General features: G+C 37.4%; 1 protein-coding gene across 1 annotated transcript; it reads left to right on the top strand.

Annotated features, from left to right (window-relative positions):
* The first annotated feature begins 3,217 nt into the window (after positions 1-3,217).
* Positions 3,218-13,707, top strand: LOC131355656 (aquaporin-4-like). Its single transcript, XM_058394067.1, has 5 exons — positions 3,218-3,292; positions 5,764-6,178; positions 6,643-6,807; positions 7,640-7,720; positions 11,827-13,707. Exons 1-5 carry the CDS (start codon positions 3,225-3,227, stop codon positions 12,100-12,102), a joined length of 1,005 nt encoding a protein of 334 aa, XP_058250050.1. The 5' UTR covers positions 3,218-3,224; the 3' UTR covers positions 12,103-13,707.
* Positions 13,708-16,835: the final 3,128 nt, after the last annotated feature.

Below are 16,835 nucleotides of genomic sequence, written 5' to 3'. Positions count from 1 at the left end.
CTTTCTTTCTTTCTTTCTTTCTTTCTTTCTTTCTTTCTTTCTTTCTTTCTTTCTTTCTTTCTTTCTTTCTTTCTTTCTTTCTCTCTTCATTCATTTAATTTTTTTTGTCTTCCTTCCTTCTTTTTGAGATTTGGGGATATTATCTTCAGCTCAGGTTCCTGTCTCTCATATCTCATGTATTCTCCTTGTGTCAGTATGACATTTTGTTCAGGGTTCTGTGCTTTTGTGAGGAATCAGTTCTATTAAAGGAGCTCCAACTGGTTTCTTGCTCTTTTCCAGCATTTGAATGTTCTTTAAACCAGTAAAGCTGTTTCTGTTCACTCCTCCACTGGCTGTAATGATCCTCTAATCTCGAATCCCAGAGCGTTCTGCAATGGATCGTCTCAGGTTCCTGAAAGGGTTCCACTTGGACATCTCTTTGTCACTTGGACGTTACTGCTCCAGGCAGCAGATTGTAGCTCATTAACCAGCAGACTGCCAGCAGCCATCCAGATAAACCCCAAATCTACAAAGTCAAACACACACACACACACACACACACACACACACACACACGTGTGAACGTCAGTGGAAGTGTGTGAGATAAACCAAGTGCACAGTAATATTTGTTAAAGTTAATCTAGTTTCCTGTTGTGTCTCAGACGTGTGTGTTACATTCAGCACTGAGACAGGAGGCATGTGTGAACCACGCCATCTTCATTAAACTAAACTCTTTCTTTCTTTCTTTCTTTCTTTCTTTCTTTCTTTCATTTCATTTTTTGTCTTCTTCACTCCCTTCCTCCCTTCTTTCTTTCTTTCTTTCTTTCTTTCTTGATTCATTTAATTTTTGTCTTCCTTCCTTCCTTCCTTCCTTCCTTCCTTCCTTCTTTCTTTCTTTCTTTCTTTCTTTCTTTCTTTCTTTCTTTCTTTCTTTCTTTCTTTCTTTCTTCCTTCTTTCTTTCTTTCTTTCTTTCTTTCATTTTTTGTCTTCTTCACTCCCTTCCTCCCTCCCTTCTTTCTTTCTTTCTTTCTTTCTTTCTTTCTTGATTCATTTCATTTTTTGTCTTCCTTCCTTCCTTCCTTCCTTCCTTCCTTCCTTCCTTCCTCCCTTCTTTCTTTCTTTCTTTCTTGATTCATTTATTTTTTGTCTTTCTTCCTTCCTTCCTTCCTTCTTTCTTTCTTTCTTTCTTTCTTTCTTTCTTTCTTTCTTTCTTTCTTTCTTTCTTTCTTCCTTCTTTCTTTCTTTCTTTCTTTCTTTCTTTCTTTCTTTCTTTCATTTTTTGTCTTCTTCACTCCCTTCCTCCCTCCCTTCTTTCTTTCTTTCTTTCTTTCTTTCTTTCTTTCTTTCTTTCTTTCTTTCTTTCTTCCTTGATTCATTTCATTTTTTGTCTTCTTTCCTTCCTTCCTTCCTTCCTTCCTTCCTTCCTCCCTTCTTTCTTTCTTTCTTTCTTCCTTCTTTCTTTCTTTCTTTCTTTCTTTCTTTCATTTTTTGTCTTCTTCACTCCCTTCCTCCCTCCCTTCTTTCTTTCTTTCTTTCTTTCTTTCTTTCTTTCTTTCTTGATTCATTTCATTTTTTGTCTTCCTTCCTTCCTCCCTTCTTTCTTTCTTTCTTTCTTGATTCATTTATTTTTTGTCTTTCTTCCTTCCTTCCTTCCTTCCTTCCTTCCTTCTTTCTTTCTTTCTTTCTTTCTTCCTTCTTTCTTTCTTTCTTTCTTTCTTTCTTTCATTTTTTGTCTTCTTCACTCCCTTCCTCCCTCCCTTCTTTCTTTCTTTCTTTCTTGATTCATTTCATTTTTTGTCTTCTTTCCTTCCTTCCTTCCTTCCTTCCTTCCTTCCTTCCTCCCTTCTTTCTTTCTTTCTTTCTTTCTTTCTTTCTTTCTTGATTCATTTCGTTTTTTGTCTTCCTTCCTTCCTTCCTTCCTTCCTTCCTTCTTTCTTTCTTTTTTGATTCATTTAATTTTTTGTCTCCCTTCCTTCTTTCTTTCTTTCTTTTTGCAAAAACTCTGGAAGGTTACAGAGGAAATTCTTGGCCTGATCTAAACCTAACAAACATTTCTGTTATCAGCTGAAAGTCACACAAACCAGTTGTCCTTGACAGATGTGACATTACATAGTGTTGAAGCAGCAGCAGTAGGACAGATGCAGGTTGTAGCAGTGGTGTGGTGGTAGATTCTCTCTGCTCTGCACCACTGAGTGGGTTTCTGCTCTAACTTGCCCACGCTGATGCAGAGAGGAAGTGTTGATTAGTTTAGGTGAGAAAACGGTTACATATCCAGAGCAGAGCAGCAGAACTGAGAACCACTGACCAACCACTGACCTGCAGCAACAATAATTTAGATTATGGATAACCGCATGCAGGACTAAATTAGTGCAGGATTAGTGCAGGACTAGTGTGTAAACTAAATGGTCCACAGTTGAAGTGTTGAACTTCCTTAAATTTATGAATGATGAACGTGTGTGTGTGTGTGTGTGAGCGTACATGCGTGTGTGCATGCATGCATTCCTGAATGTTTGCATGTATCTATATTTTTTGTCTAGTTATATTCAAGATTCATAAGAATACAAACATGCATACAATAATGTTTTATAAACATTTTAAGCTTAGCCCAAAATAAAGCAAGTAGAATTTATTTATTTATTTATGTATGTTTGTTTGTTTGACTGTTTGTTTAATTATTTGCTTGTTTATTAAATAAATATATGCACTTTATGACGACACAAAAAAAGAAACTTCTTCCCATTTTCCCAAAAAACTGTATGCCTGTTTTTATTTATTTATTTATTTGTTTATTTACGGAAAATTGTATAAATTCTCTTCAATACAATGCATAAACACGTGTTGAAACCATTTAGAAATGATCCCCACAATATAAAATCATATAAAACACACCTCAAATATTCCTATTATTATTATTATTAGTAGTAGTAGTAGTAGTATTGTTGTTGTTGTTGTTGTTGTTGTTGATTGGCTACACAAAAAAAATTTAATTATCTGTGAAAAAAAATCTGAAAGCTCACACTGATGGTTGGAACGTTTTCTAAAACTTAATGAGAAAATCCATCTTTCTTTCAAGAAAGAAAACAAATCGAGGCAAAGTTTTCAAGAATATTCAATTTACTCTGGTTACTCGGTGGGCGTGGTTTATTAAAACCCCGCCCTCGGCTCGCGTCCTTCGGTTCAGTCTCGCGGGGCTGATACCCCCGAGGAACCGGGATAAATCACCGTGCGGTGCGCGCGCTGCACAATGTGTGAGTGTGACGCTTTCGCTCCGGCGCTCGTGCATCCTTCAGCACACACACCTGCTGCTCGCACGTTAGTATTATTATTATTATTATTATTATTATTATTATTATTATTATTATTATTATTATTATTATTATTGCTCCACGCTATTAAAGATCTTTGCATTAAATAATCTGTGCTATCGTGTTGGCCACTTATTATTAATAATAATAATAATAAATGAATATCTGTACGGGTTGAATGCCATGTCTATGGTAATTAAAATGCTCAGATTTTCTTAGCTTATTACATGCTTTAATTACAAATAATAATACTATGGAAAATAAAAGAATTAAAAATTAAAATAATTTTTCAACCACACTGGAGTTGAAGGGTAGAAGTCAGGAGCTGAAACTACAGTGCTGACATTTGTGTTTTCTTTTAGAGATAATGCTTATATATTTATTCAGGCACCGGGAGATGGGTTATCATGTACAAGGCCATGAGAGGACAATATTTTCTTGAGTCAAGAGGTTTAGTGTTTTGTTTAAAGACTGAGAATTATACTTATTATATGTTCAGATGTTTAAATAGAAGAGTTTAAAAGTAATGAAAGTTTAAAGGTTTACGTTTATGCTTTTCAAATGTTAAATAATGCTGAACAGTGGTTAAAAGTTCATGTTTACCTTTACACTGGTGATCCGGTGAACTGGTGATCTAGTCAGAGGAGAAATACTAATCTCTATCTGTAATAAAAAATAATATGACAGTATCATGATAATGACAGTAGTATTGCTGCTACTACCTGTTTTGCCTGATTCGAATTCAAAATAGACATAATAGACATAAAATAGTCAACATAATATCTGGGTACATCTTATCACATACTCTAGCATTACATATTAAGTATTTAGGTTACCTAAATGTAGCAAATAGCATCCTACAGAAATCCAATGCTATGCCTCCAGCTAATGAATATCAAACAAACAAAAAAGCAAAAATTCATTACTTTTCCCACTCACTGGCTTTTTTAATTAGGATAGGTGACGGTGATGATGTCATTCTTGAAGCTATTTTTTAGATTGTTGACATGTAATTTTGTCTCCAATTTGTGTTTCCATCATCTATACAGATAAACATTCCCTAAGAAAAAATATGGAGGCATTGCAATGGTTGTTCCATTATTGTTCAAACTAGCCAATCATGGAAGGTCTTACTCGGGTGGCCATGCTTCATGTTGGGGTGTCACTGGCCCCCTTTTAGCTAGGTCTATGTATTAACTGAAAACACAAGCTAATTTTTGTTTGTGCTAGGATACTATTTTGCACTGAGGATAAGCTCATTAAACAAAAGTAATAACATTTGTCCACTATTCATCCACTATTCATATCTGTACACACCACCATTTTATTTCCATTCATTTTCCCTTTTCTCATATTCACCCTATACCACACTGTACATATATCTCTATTCATTTTATCTCTGTTTACACTCTTGACATTTGCACTGCACTGCCACTCTAATTCCACTCAAGTCTGTCTCTTATATCTAGTGTTTACACTCTATTGCACTACCACATCACACCCTTACACTCAATTCATTTACATACGCTGCTCAGACAGACTGATACTGTGTAGTTCCCCTTGTGCTGCCAAAACAGCAAGAATAATGGACTCGACAAGACCACTGAAGGTGTGCTGTAGTATCTGGTACCAAGATGTTAGCAGATCCTTTAAGTCATGTATGTTGTGAGGTAAGACCTCCATGGATCGGAATTGTTTGTCCAGCACATCCCATAGATGCTTGATCAGACTGAGGTCTGGGGAATTTGGAGACCAAGTTAACGCCTTGAAATCTTTGTCATGTTCAACTATTCCTGAACAGTTTGTGCAGTGTGGCAGGGAGCATTAACCTCTCGAGGACACTGCCATTGTGGAACATCATTGTCATGAAGAGGTGGTCTATAGGTAGTAACATCCACATGAATGCCAGGATTTAAGATTTTCCAGCAAAACATTTCCAAGACCATCAGAGCATCATAGGGCAGACGCACCCATCTGTCCACATGACATAAATAAAAATGTGATTCATCAGTCCAGGCCACCTTCCTCCATTGCTTTATGGTAGAGTTGCTTTATGATGCTCGAATGCCCAATGTAGGAGCTTTCAGTGGTGTACAGGAGTCAGCCTGGACAGTCTTACCAGTTTGCATCTACACAGCCCCATACACTGCAAACTGTTATGCACTGTGTCTCCTGACAACTTTCTATCATAGCCAGCTTTAAATTTTAGCAAATTGTACAACAGTAGCTCCCCTGTGACCAGACAGAATAGTCTTCGTTCCTCAAACGTTCCATGATCCTGTTGCTGGGTCACTGGCTGTATTTGTTTGGATTACTTTCACTTGGTACTAACAACTCACTCAAATCCTTACACTTGCCCATTTTTCCAGCTTCCTAGACATCAACTTTGAAAACCGATTGTTTACTTCCTGCCTAATATATCTCACCCCATTGACAGATCCAATTTTGTTGAGATGATCATTATGTTTTTTTCTACAGGTGCCTACAGGTGTGCAGATGTCATAGCATCATGGCAGCTTTTAAAGGCATTTGGACCAAAGCGTTCTGGCGTGCAGTGTCTGGTGAATTCTTAGCCACACTAATCTTTGTGCTTATCAGTCTTGGCTCAACCATCAACTGGGCATTAGACAAGGAGAAACCGCCACCTGCTGACCTGGTGCTCATCTCGCTCTGTTTCGGGTTGAGCATCGCTACCATGGTGCAGTGTTTCGCTCATATCAGTGGAGGCCACATAAACCCGGCTGTCACTGCTGCCATGCTTGTCACCAGAAAGATGAGTCTTGCCAAGGCCTTGTTTTACGTACTTGCACAGTGTTTGGGTGCCATCACCGGGGCAGGGATTCTCTTCCTGGTTACACCAAGTGCTGTTCAAGGCAGTTTAGGTGTTACAACAGTAAGATGTGCTTTATGTTCAGACTTTTTTTTATTGTGATTTAGTAATAATTAGAGTGAACTATTAAATATTATGCAGTATGTGTGGCTTCATTCATATCTTGCAAGCAACCGACAATTATCAAGCCACATTTAAACTGAGATATTCTAAATTCTATGCAAATTTGGTAAAATCCAGTAAAATGACCAAACATACCAATCCGGTGGCACATGTGGTCCGTTTCTTTAGTTCCCCACTTTATTTCCTACCAGCAATTATTTCTTGTTTAAGTAGACATTATACACCTCCAAGAGACAAACTCCAGTTTGTTACTTGCTAGTGTGAACGTACTGTGATGTGAACGTACTGTGATTGGTCTAAAACTCAAACTGAATTTATGGATATGATCAATTAGCTGATTTGGATTTGAGTATGTACTATGTGCCTGCGAAACACAACTGTTCCTGTCCTCTGTCTTTGTTCAGGTGAACTCGAGTATCTCAGTGGGTCATGCCCTGGTTGTGGAGCTCTTGATCACGTTTGAACTCGTCTTCACCGTGTTTGCTACCTGCGACAACAAACGTAATGACCTTAAAGGTTCAGCTAGCCTCGCCATCGGTATTGCTGTAGTCATCGGCCATCTTTTTGCGGTTAGTCAGCAAAACACTTCAGTGACTCTAAACTGAATACTTCAACAACTCATCATATCATACATGTTTATTATCTGGATCCATTAAGTTTGTTATGTTGACTTTGGGTGCTGATCAAGATGCAAAGAGTTGTCTGCTATTAAAAATTAGATTTAGAACAAAATATTTGAACAGACAGTTGATTTGTTTCAGTATTAAACTGCTTCAAAACAGCTGATCTCATTGGGAAACCTCTGACGTCTCTCAGTGTTACCTGAACACTTGCTGCGACCATAGCAACTGACTCCCAAAAGTAAAGTCTCTATAGAGTTTACTCAGAGCTCTGCCTAGATACAGCACTATCAAACTCATTACTCAATTTCTTCTTCACCTTCTTTTTTTCTTGTAAGAAGTAACTGTTCAAACAAATTAAGACTTACACAATGCCATCTTAAAACCAATATTTGGATATTTAGACTGTGTTTGCTAATTTAGACACTTAAGAGAAAGGCTTTAAGCAGTATTGTCTACCAGGAAATACAGTTAGCCAGCTCATTTGATTTTGTAAATGAGTTTATTTCATTCCACAACCTCATCAGGGAGCATAGCATAGTTGCAACTTGAGTAAGCATCGAAACACTAAAAAGAGGTGGTATGAATATGTTTACAAGGCAAGAAAACAATAAAATAGATGAGAAAAAATATTCTGTACAGTACTGTATCAGCGCTCCTAGATAGGAATGCAAAAGATGAACACCAAAGCCAGGGCCTTGCATGTCTGGTATGCTAATGACTTGTATCATGAAGCCATACCCATATCTCAAGATACTATGTACTGTTTGCTCATCCACAGATCCCTTACACTGGAGCTAGCATGAACCCTGCTCGCTCTTTTGGACCGGCCATCATCACATTCAACTGGGAAAGCCATTGGGTAAGAAAGAAAAACAATAACAGCAGATACTTTACTCAATAACTTATTTGTTTTCTGAGATAAAGCATTGGTTGTATTCTAAAATCATTCATTAATTGCCATATGACATTGTTACATTGTATGTTACACTTGAACCTTAGGTCAGAATTTAGTCAGAAGCATAATTATGCCATAAGGGAATGCAGAGAAGGTACCACTAAGTGTAATACAATAAGGTCACATATCCACGTCCTCCTGCCAGGAACAATTAATCTGATCTCTCAGTGACCCAGGGCATGGCTACCTTTATATCTTTCCATAAGGTTGATAAGGCAATCAAAATGTCACTACTGATACCAAGTTACTTTAAGACAAATGAAATGACAGATTCTACGAGAGCCGAAAGAGTAGAGGGTGAACAGTTCAATTCTTAGAGAATGATAGCATTACAGGTCATATTGTTTACTCTCAATCTCAGTCTACATTTTAGTCATAGCTGTATTCTGTTTAACTGTCTAACAGGACTGGACTGATCAGTTGTCTACACAGATCATGTAACAACATAAAATATTGTTTGGGGATTGATTGCTCTTAGTCTTCTTACCCAAACTAAAAGGGCTGATAAGATATCATACCCGTTGATGCTTCAAATTGTGGCTAGCTTTTTTTCCATTACACCAGCACAGCTGGTTCAACTCATCAAGGGCTTGGTAAATATCAGCTGAGATAATCAGCTCTGGGACATAGTTGCACACCCTTGCAGCTCTGAGACCATAGCAATAGGTCATGACCCCAGTCCTGGAGCTTAATGTGAAATAGAATAAGAACTAGTCAAGCGTCCCACAAAATCACTTGTTGAAAAAGAATGCAAATCAGGTATTCTACATTCCCCTGCCCCATACAGGTCTATACTGGTGACAGGCTAAAGGTAGAAAAAGTGTTTTAATAAGATATCAGGCACCAAGAGCCACTAGAACAGCCTCAGTACACTTTTAATGATATTCTCCATATACTGTCCTGTCTCTTGAACTAATCAGAAGCATTGAACACTATTCTTACTGTTGTTGGGGGTTCAATGATGTTTATGGCATGCTGTAGTTCCCATAGGTGCTCATGTGGGATGAGATCTGGTACCTGCACGTGATTTACATTTTGATCTAAGGCACATGAAGCCCCACCTCCCAGAACCAATGGTGGCTATGGGGCTATGGTTAGTTCCATAGGTAGCTATCTACCTTAGGCTAGCTCTACATTTTTAATTGCCAGTTATGACAATATTGTCTCTTTACAACATACTAATTTGTTGATGCAAGGTTGTTTGAAATTCCTCGGAGTAGACTAAATTTACAGTTTTATTTTAAGCCCTTGGATCATTGATTAAGGAGTACCTTCTAATAACTTGGATAAGACCAAGTCATTAGACCCCCTTGATCTCAGTCCCAGGACAACCATCCCCATTTTTCCCACTGTTGATGGGGCTGCAAATTATCCATTGCTAGCTTCACTGGCTAACCATCTTCAAGCTGGTTCTTTCATTCTACTTAAGCAATTACTACAAAATTAGCAATACATACCCAGACAATACTGACCATCCTATTCACTTAGTGATTTGTAGCTGTGGTCAGATACAATCTGACTGTAAGAAACACAGGGGATTGCTATGTGTGATGCTATAATTAAAAATGGTGTCATATTACCTTTTTGCTCCTTGTAACAGATGTGACTTCGAAGCATCAAGCTTGCTACACAACACTGGGTCAAACACTATGCAGAATGTGCTGAGGCTTGCGAAATCCATTCGTAGCCCTGCATAACATTTCATATGAGTAAAGTGTGACAGGACATAAGAATGCAAACTAAGTAGTGCTTTTATTGGGGTGAATCCAAGACTTGTCCATAGAAAGTAAAGAACATAGGTAAGCAGGATTAATACAGGGAGAAGGGAACTAAGGTCAAATCCAGGAAACACAGAACAACCATCAGATAAGACTTCTCAATGAGACATTGACACAGCAGGGTATTAGATGCACTAAAATTAAACACAGAACAAGTTAAAACAAGCAGGCAACAAACCAATGACAGTACAAGGGACGAGTTAATACAAGAAAAGAAATCAAAACAAGCACAATGGGATGTGGTAGCTTAGTGGTTAAGGTGTTGGATTGGAAGGTTGTGAATTTAAGTCCCAGGTCCACCGAGCTGCCACTGCTGGGCTCCTGAGCATAGGCCCTTAACCTTTAATTGCTCAGTTGTATAAAATTATATAAATTGTAAGTTGCTGTGGATAAGTGTCTCTGCCAAATGCCAGAAATGTACAAGTACATGTTCTTTATCACCACAGGAATGATGGCACTAAGGGAAAGTTTTATATAAAAGCAAGACTTTTGGATAATTAAGGATTCTTTTCTTCCAAGAGGAGTTCCACTTTGAACCGTCTTTAAACTTCCATTGTTGTAGGGTCCACAAATAGGCATCAGGGCTTCTTCTCGAGCAGGCTGTCCAATCTTATCCACAAAGGGCTGTTGTGGGTGCAGGTTTTCATACCAACCAAGCAAGAGCCACAACTGATTTCAGCTGTTTAATCAACTGATCTTGGCATTCAGTAAACTAAAGGCCTGGTCACACTACAAGACTTTAACCGTCGGCAGATCGCTTTGCTGTTCAGACTACATGACTTCACTGTATGTCTTTTTGTCCTTGTGGTGTTCACACTACGCGACGCTTCGTAAATGATCCACAAGAGGGGGTCGCACACCACATGATCTGGCAACAACTCTTGTCACTCAACGCCGTCCCCAAACCACGTTTTGTCGCGAAAACACACGTGACAGGTGGATCCGGAAATGACGCGAGACTTTCGGTAGAGGTTTGTTTTGAAAATGGACGTCGGCAGGAGTCTCGCTCTAAATAAATGTTAATTTATTAAAATAAATGTTGTGTCCACACTATTTTTGAAACCATGTTGCTGCTGCTGCTGCTTTTCTTCCAGTGACCTCAACCTGTTGACTTGCTCTCTCATTGGCTGGAGGTCGTAGCTACAATTGACACCACGTGATGTTGAGTCGGCCGACCGTCCCAGATATTTAACATGCCAGATATCTGGATTTTGTGTGCAAAGTGTCAGCGACGCGTCAGCTTGCCTCTTTGATGCGTCGTTGAATAGTTCACACATAAAGATTGCCGAGTGCTGATCACCCGCTGATTTTCCCACGATCACAGACCAATCTGTCGGCGAGCTCGTTAATTTGCAAATCAGGCTTAAATCAGGCTTAAAATCCTGTAGTGTGAACGAGGCTTTAGGTGTAGCTTCTGCTTGGTTGGAAATAAAACCAGCACCGACACTGGTCGTTTGTGGACGGGATTGGACACCCCTGTTCTAGAGGTTCAAGACAAAGAACCTTTTAATGTTTTATTAAAGATTTATCCATTTCATTTCAAGAGCACTGATTCTTACAGGATGAGAGGTACAGCCATTTGCCAGTTGTACAGGAACTCAACTACCTCATCTTGGGAAAATATGGAAAGTTATTTAAATACATTTTAGAGTTACTAAAGAACCTTGTAGTATTCTATACCAGACAGAAAAGCTGAAAAACTCTATGGAGTTCTTAGCTTGCTAAAGGGATTATGTTGAAGAATACCTTTGAAGAGTAAAAAATTGAAATACTCTATAGAGTTCTAGATTTATGCTTTTTTGTTTGGTTAAAATACACCTTTAGAATAAAGGTTCGTTGGTGGTTCTTTAGGATTGGGAAGGCTTCCTAAATGGTGCATTTGACAAAGAACCTTTTAAGGTTTCTTCAGATTGATAAGCTGAAGAACAATTTAACATTCATTTTTTTTTTCCTTCAAAAGAATGTTGTACAAGTGATTTTAATTCATGCACAAGTGATTTTAACCGTGTTAACAGTCAAACAGTTTGACCCAATGCTTCATGTTTTAATAAGGGTTTTTTTGATGGTTCTCATGGGTTCTTAGGATGGATACTCTTTCTAGTTTAAACATGTTTTTTTAGTGTAAACAAGTTCTACTTGATACAAACTGAGGAACCTATGTAACATGCTAAGGTTTACCTTGTGGACTTTATAAGGCTTGCTAATGTTAGGCTTGTCCTACCTTTCTTGTAGGTATATTGGGTGGGACCCATTTTAGGTGGCATTTTGGCAGCTGCAATGTATGAGTACCTGTACTGTCCAGACCCTGAAGAACTGAAGAAATGCTGCAAAGAGATGTTCATCAAAGATTCTTCAGGAAAATACAAAGAGGTGGAGTGTTCCATCAGCCAGCATGCTGGAGAGCCAGATGATATCACGATCAGCCCTGGTTCTTCAAGAGATACAGAGAAAGGGGAGAAGAAGGAGGCTTTACAGGATGTCTCGGGGGACGGGTTGTCATCTGTGTGACTATCAATCATGCTGGTTAAAGAGACCAATGTGTAACAAGTCTCCATCACCAGTATGTCAAGATGATTCTGCACTTTATCCAATGCTAATGTGGCTAACTATGAATGAAATCATGCTGGAACACTTTTCCTAAATATACTTTATTTTTATCTGTTAAGACCTAAGGCTTGTTCCCAGGAGAACACGTCCTTCCAGTACATCCAACAAAGTGTATTTGAGCTGACGAGTGTCCTATCTGTGTTCCATTCAATGCAACGAAAACTCTTTCAGTGTCTTCTAGGGGTGAAACACAATGCCACTGTGTCTGTTTAACCCTTCAAATATTTGTATCTGTGTCATGATTTTAAACCCAAAGTGGCTGTTGCCCAAATTGAAAATCTTTTATTCTTAATTAAATATGAAGCCTTACCACTGGAAACCCTGGATAAAACCTAGAATGTCCAGCAATTTCAACATGTCCTGTAAATTCTAACAATTCCTCGACCTCAACTACATTTTTTGAATTCAAGATATTTTTGTAATCCCACTCACACAGTTATTAGATTTTTTTCATCCATCTATGATCTTTTCTAACAGGTTTTCTTGGTTTATTTTTTATTCTTTTCAAAATAAAAACAAACTACTAGCCAAATTAAATCCATCTGAACCCTGACCAGGCAATTACTAAGGATAAACAAATGAACACTGTACATGTTAATTATTTCCCACACTCATTGTCCAACCAACTTCATAAAACTTCATAAAAGTCCCCCCACATAAATGGATTAATGTCACAAGTTGTACAGAAAGCTGATTCTCAGTTTACACTACATTAACTGAAATAATCAGTCAGGGATTAAGGTTGTTCTAAGGCAGGTCAGGAGGACCCTCAGGTTGACCCTCAGCTCAGTTTATTGTTCTTAGCATAGAAAATCAAGACTGGATTTTGCCAAGCAATTCTCTTTTTTCTTTTCTTTTTCTTTTTTTTTTTTTGCAAGCTCTCATCACATCAGATGTAGCTAGGCCAAAGGATGCTAATAATCATTGCGCAAAATTATGAATGTTAACTGATCCAGAATCAGTCATAAATAACAACACTGGAACTCATACTATTTACTGATTTGTAATAAACATTGATCGAATTATTAGCAGTGAATAAATTGGCAACTATGTTATAACTGTTGTATAATTGTGTTGTAATTTTCTTAAATCTAAACAGCAAATTATTGAAATGATGTAAAGTGGTGTAGAGATTATTAAATATTTCACGTCCATAAAAACACCTTGAATACAGGAAATACTTTCATAGGAGACAACCAAAATGGACAATATCTAATATTTAAGATCTAATATGTAATCCAGACAGAGGTTGAATTGACACCTTTAAATGCTTTAAAACGTTATGGTAGATTTCACTGTCTTTATGGACTGCAGGACCAAATACAGAAGCTAAGATAGTACATAGTGTTATAACATGACCCTGTGGAATAGAATGTGGACTATTATACACTGTCACTATCACACACACACCTCTGTAAGCTATTAAACTGCACGTCTATGATTATCAGACGTTTTATTATTATTATTATTATTATTATTATTATTATTATTATTATTATTATTATTATTATTATTATTATTATTATTATTGTTATTATTTTGGTGTAAATTTGTCTCAAACTGAAATAAAGTGGCTTATCTTTGTATCAAGATCAGGTGTCATTTTTTAACACCAAGAAAATGCAGCAGCTCCTTTTTTTTCTTTTTTTTTTTCTGCCTAGGATGTAGTTGAAGCATTGAAGAGTTTCTCAACTTTCTGGTCTCTGATCTTCACCCCCTACTGAGCCAATCATAGAAATGAGAAATGAGCTGGAAGTTTAATGCATGTGGCATTAAAGAAAAACATCAAAAAATATTCTGGTGGATTTTTGAGACTTCACACTCATTAAAAAGAAAAAGAAAAGGAAAAAATAGCGCAAACTGTTACTATAAATATTTTATCAGTTAACTAATTAACCTAGCTTGTCTAAGTTGTTTCAAACCAGTAGTAAGGGATAATTAATGATCGGCAAACAGCTTGTAGAGAATACATGCTGCTCACTTGACTGGTAGTGGATGTCACATTGTGTACCAGTGAACAACCCAAAAATAAACATGTTGTTATTTTTGGTTACACTGCAACACTGAAATATCAGCACTGAAATTTGTTCAGTGAAATCTTCTCATGGTCTGTCGGTCAGGATTGCATTTTGGTTTGTCACAGAAGTATAAAAGACACCATTTGACGAGGATACGTACTATCAGGCAGTAAATAAATAAATTAAACATGTAAAAAAACAAAGTAGAGCGATGACTACAAATAAATTAAAAAATTTGTCAGTGAAATAACACTTTCATTATTTATTTATTTTCTAGAAAACACAGGCCTTACCTCGAATTACCTTCGAGGCACATAATCAAAAAAAACTTTTTAATATTATTTACTATTTATTTATTTATTTATATCTTTTAGATAGTAATGTATCACTGATTTACATAAAAAAACACACAAACAAAACTAGAATGAACCACCAGGTGGCAGTGTAGCCCACATGCTGCTAACACTGGGTTTTGTGTGTGTGTGTGTGTGTGTGTGTGTGTAGTGATGTCCAGTAGAGGACACTGTAGGGCTTTAAACTAACATCCACTCCCACGATAATCTTTCATCCTTCTAGTCCGTCACCGTCACTGACCTCCTGCTGAGTCTCTTTCTTTCACATCGTCTCGTTTCTAAAGGATGACAAGTATAAACAACATCCCACATCACATAACTACCCAAATCTCCCCTCTCACCTCTCAAAAACCCCGCCACCTGCTTCTTACTCCACGTCAAGTCAATCATCTTTATTAGGCTTGTAAATGAGGACATTAATCTGAGAAGGTGTCAATATTTCTCATTGCGTATACAACACCTGGGGTGTGTGTGTGTGTGTGTGTGTGTAGGAGGGATATGGGGCAGAGGGGGGCTTTAACCTTACGGCACATTTATCAAACAAGGACGAAGCAGACTTCTCGCTGCGCCACACATTTCAGCATGAGCCACTAATCATGCAATCCAGTATTAACACAACTGGAAAATAAATGAACAGCAGAAGGAAGTTTAAGGAAGTGGCGTGTGGGAGGTTCTAATGATCAGGAAGGGTGTGGGTTCAGATGAACTCTTGAACCAGGCTCTTAGCCAGAGGTTGCAAGAGTACTCAAGTGCGATTTTTCATTTGAAATAAATCTTCTGGTGCTTCAGCAGTTAGCATGTTTGCCTCGCATCTCACGAATTCGCAATCCTTCTGCTTTCACTCAGTGTGTGTCATGTACTTCAGGAGATTCAAGGTTTTCTCTTTCTGTAGTGTGTGTGATTGTGCCATGTAATGGGTTGGCACCTTGTCCAGGGTGCCCCCTGAGTCCCTTTGTGCCCCAAGTTCCCTTCACATGACCTTGTGTAGGATAAAAAGATTTGCAAAGCAAAACCAAGAAATTTGCTGATTCCTCATCTCTCAAATGTCAACTGGTTTGCTAATAATGCTAGTCACATGAACTAGCTAGCTAAAAGCTAACATTTTGTTAGGAATTCACATGATAAATGTAGTGATGTTTGGAAGAACTTTTATGGAAATATGATAAAATATGGCTGTATATAGTGAAGTGCACATTGCTCGTTCTCTCCAGCTCAATATAATCTAATTGCAGATTCTTTTTTTTCTTTTTTTTACTTTCCCCCTCGTTCATTCTGCACGTATTTGAGTCTGCATGGCATGTAGGACGTCTGACAAGCACACGCTCAAAGAGAATGCAGAATGATCGCAGACCTGACTTCAAACGTGTCACCACTGTGCCAGTGACAATCCGAGAAAGTAGCAGAGCAAAAGCATGCCACGAAGCAAGTCAGGAAAATGGAACACACTGCTGGGAAAAAGAAAAGTTTTAAAACCTTTAACAGGTTCTGTGCAGAGCCATCCAACAGGGCTTCCTTTTCAGAAAATGATCCAGTTAAAACCTCTTTAGAAACTGATAACAGAAGTATGGAAGTGAATAATTCTTCACTGGGATAGAAGGGAAGAGAGTAGAATAGAATATTAAAGAATAGGTCGTTAGAACAGAGTATAGAATCATAGGTAAATACAATGAAATAGGGTAAAATGGAACAGAGTAATGATTCATGAGAATGGAATAAAGAAGAATGGAAAACAATCATATATTATTCATTAGAATAGAATGAAATAGAATCTAACAGAGTGAACTGAAACAAAAGAGAAGAGAGGTGAAGAGAGGAATGCTTAAATAGAACAGAGGGGAATACAGTCAAATCAAATGGAACTGATAGAATAAGAGTATAATGGAATAACTTTTCATTTTAAATGAAATCAAATAGAGCAGAATAGAGCAGAGTGAAATAAAAAAAATACTACCATAGAATAGAATTGAAATGAAAAGGAGTATAATAGAACAGTTAGAATAGAGTAGACTCTTCATTAGAACACAATAAAACAGAACGATGCTTTGTTAGAATAGAATAGAATAGAATAGAATAGAATAGAATAGAATAGAATAGAATAGAATAGAATAGAACGATTGTACATTAGAAAAGAATATAAATGGAATTGAGCATAATAGAATAATTCATAATCCGAATGGAATAGAATGGTGATAAAACAGAATAGAATAGAACAGAATAGAAGAATAATTCATCTATTCAATAGAATTGAGTCAAGAATAATAGA

This window comes from Hemibagrus wyckioides, linkage group LG07, assembly GCF_019097595.1.
Source record: "Hemibagrus wyckioides isolate EC202008001 linkage group LG07, SWU_Hwy_1.0, whole genome shotgun sequence".
Taxonomy (NCBI): domain Eukaryota; kingdom Metazoa; phylum Chordata; class Actinopteri; order Siluriformes; family Bagridae; genus Hemibagrus; species Hemibagrus wyckioides.
Note: the sequence above shows the minus strand (reverse complement) of the source record. Positions and strands in the feature narration are given on the sequence as shown.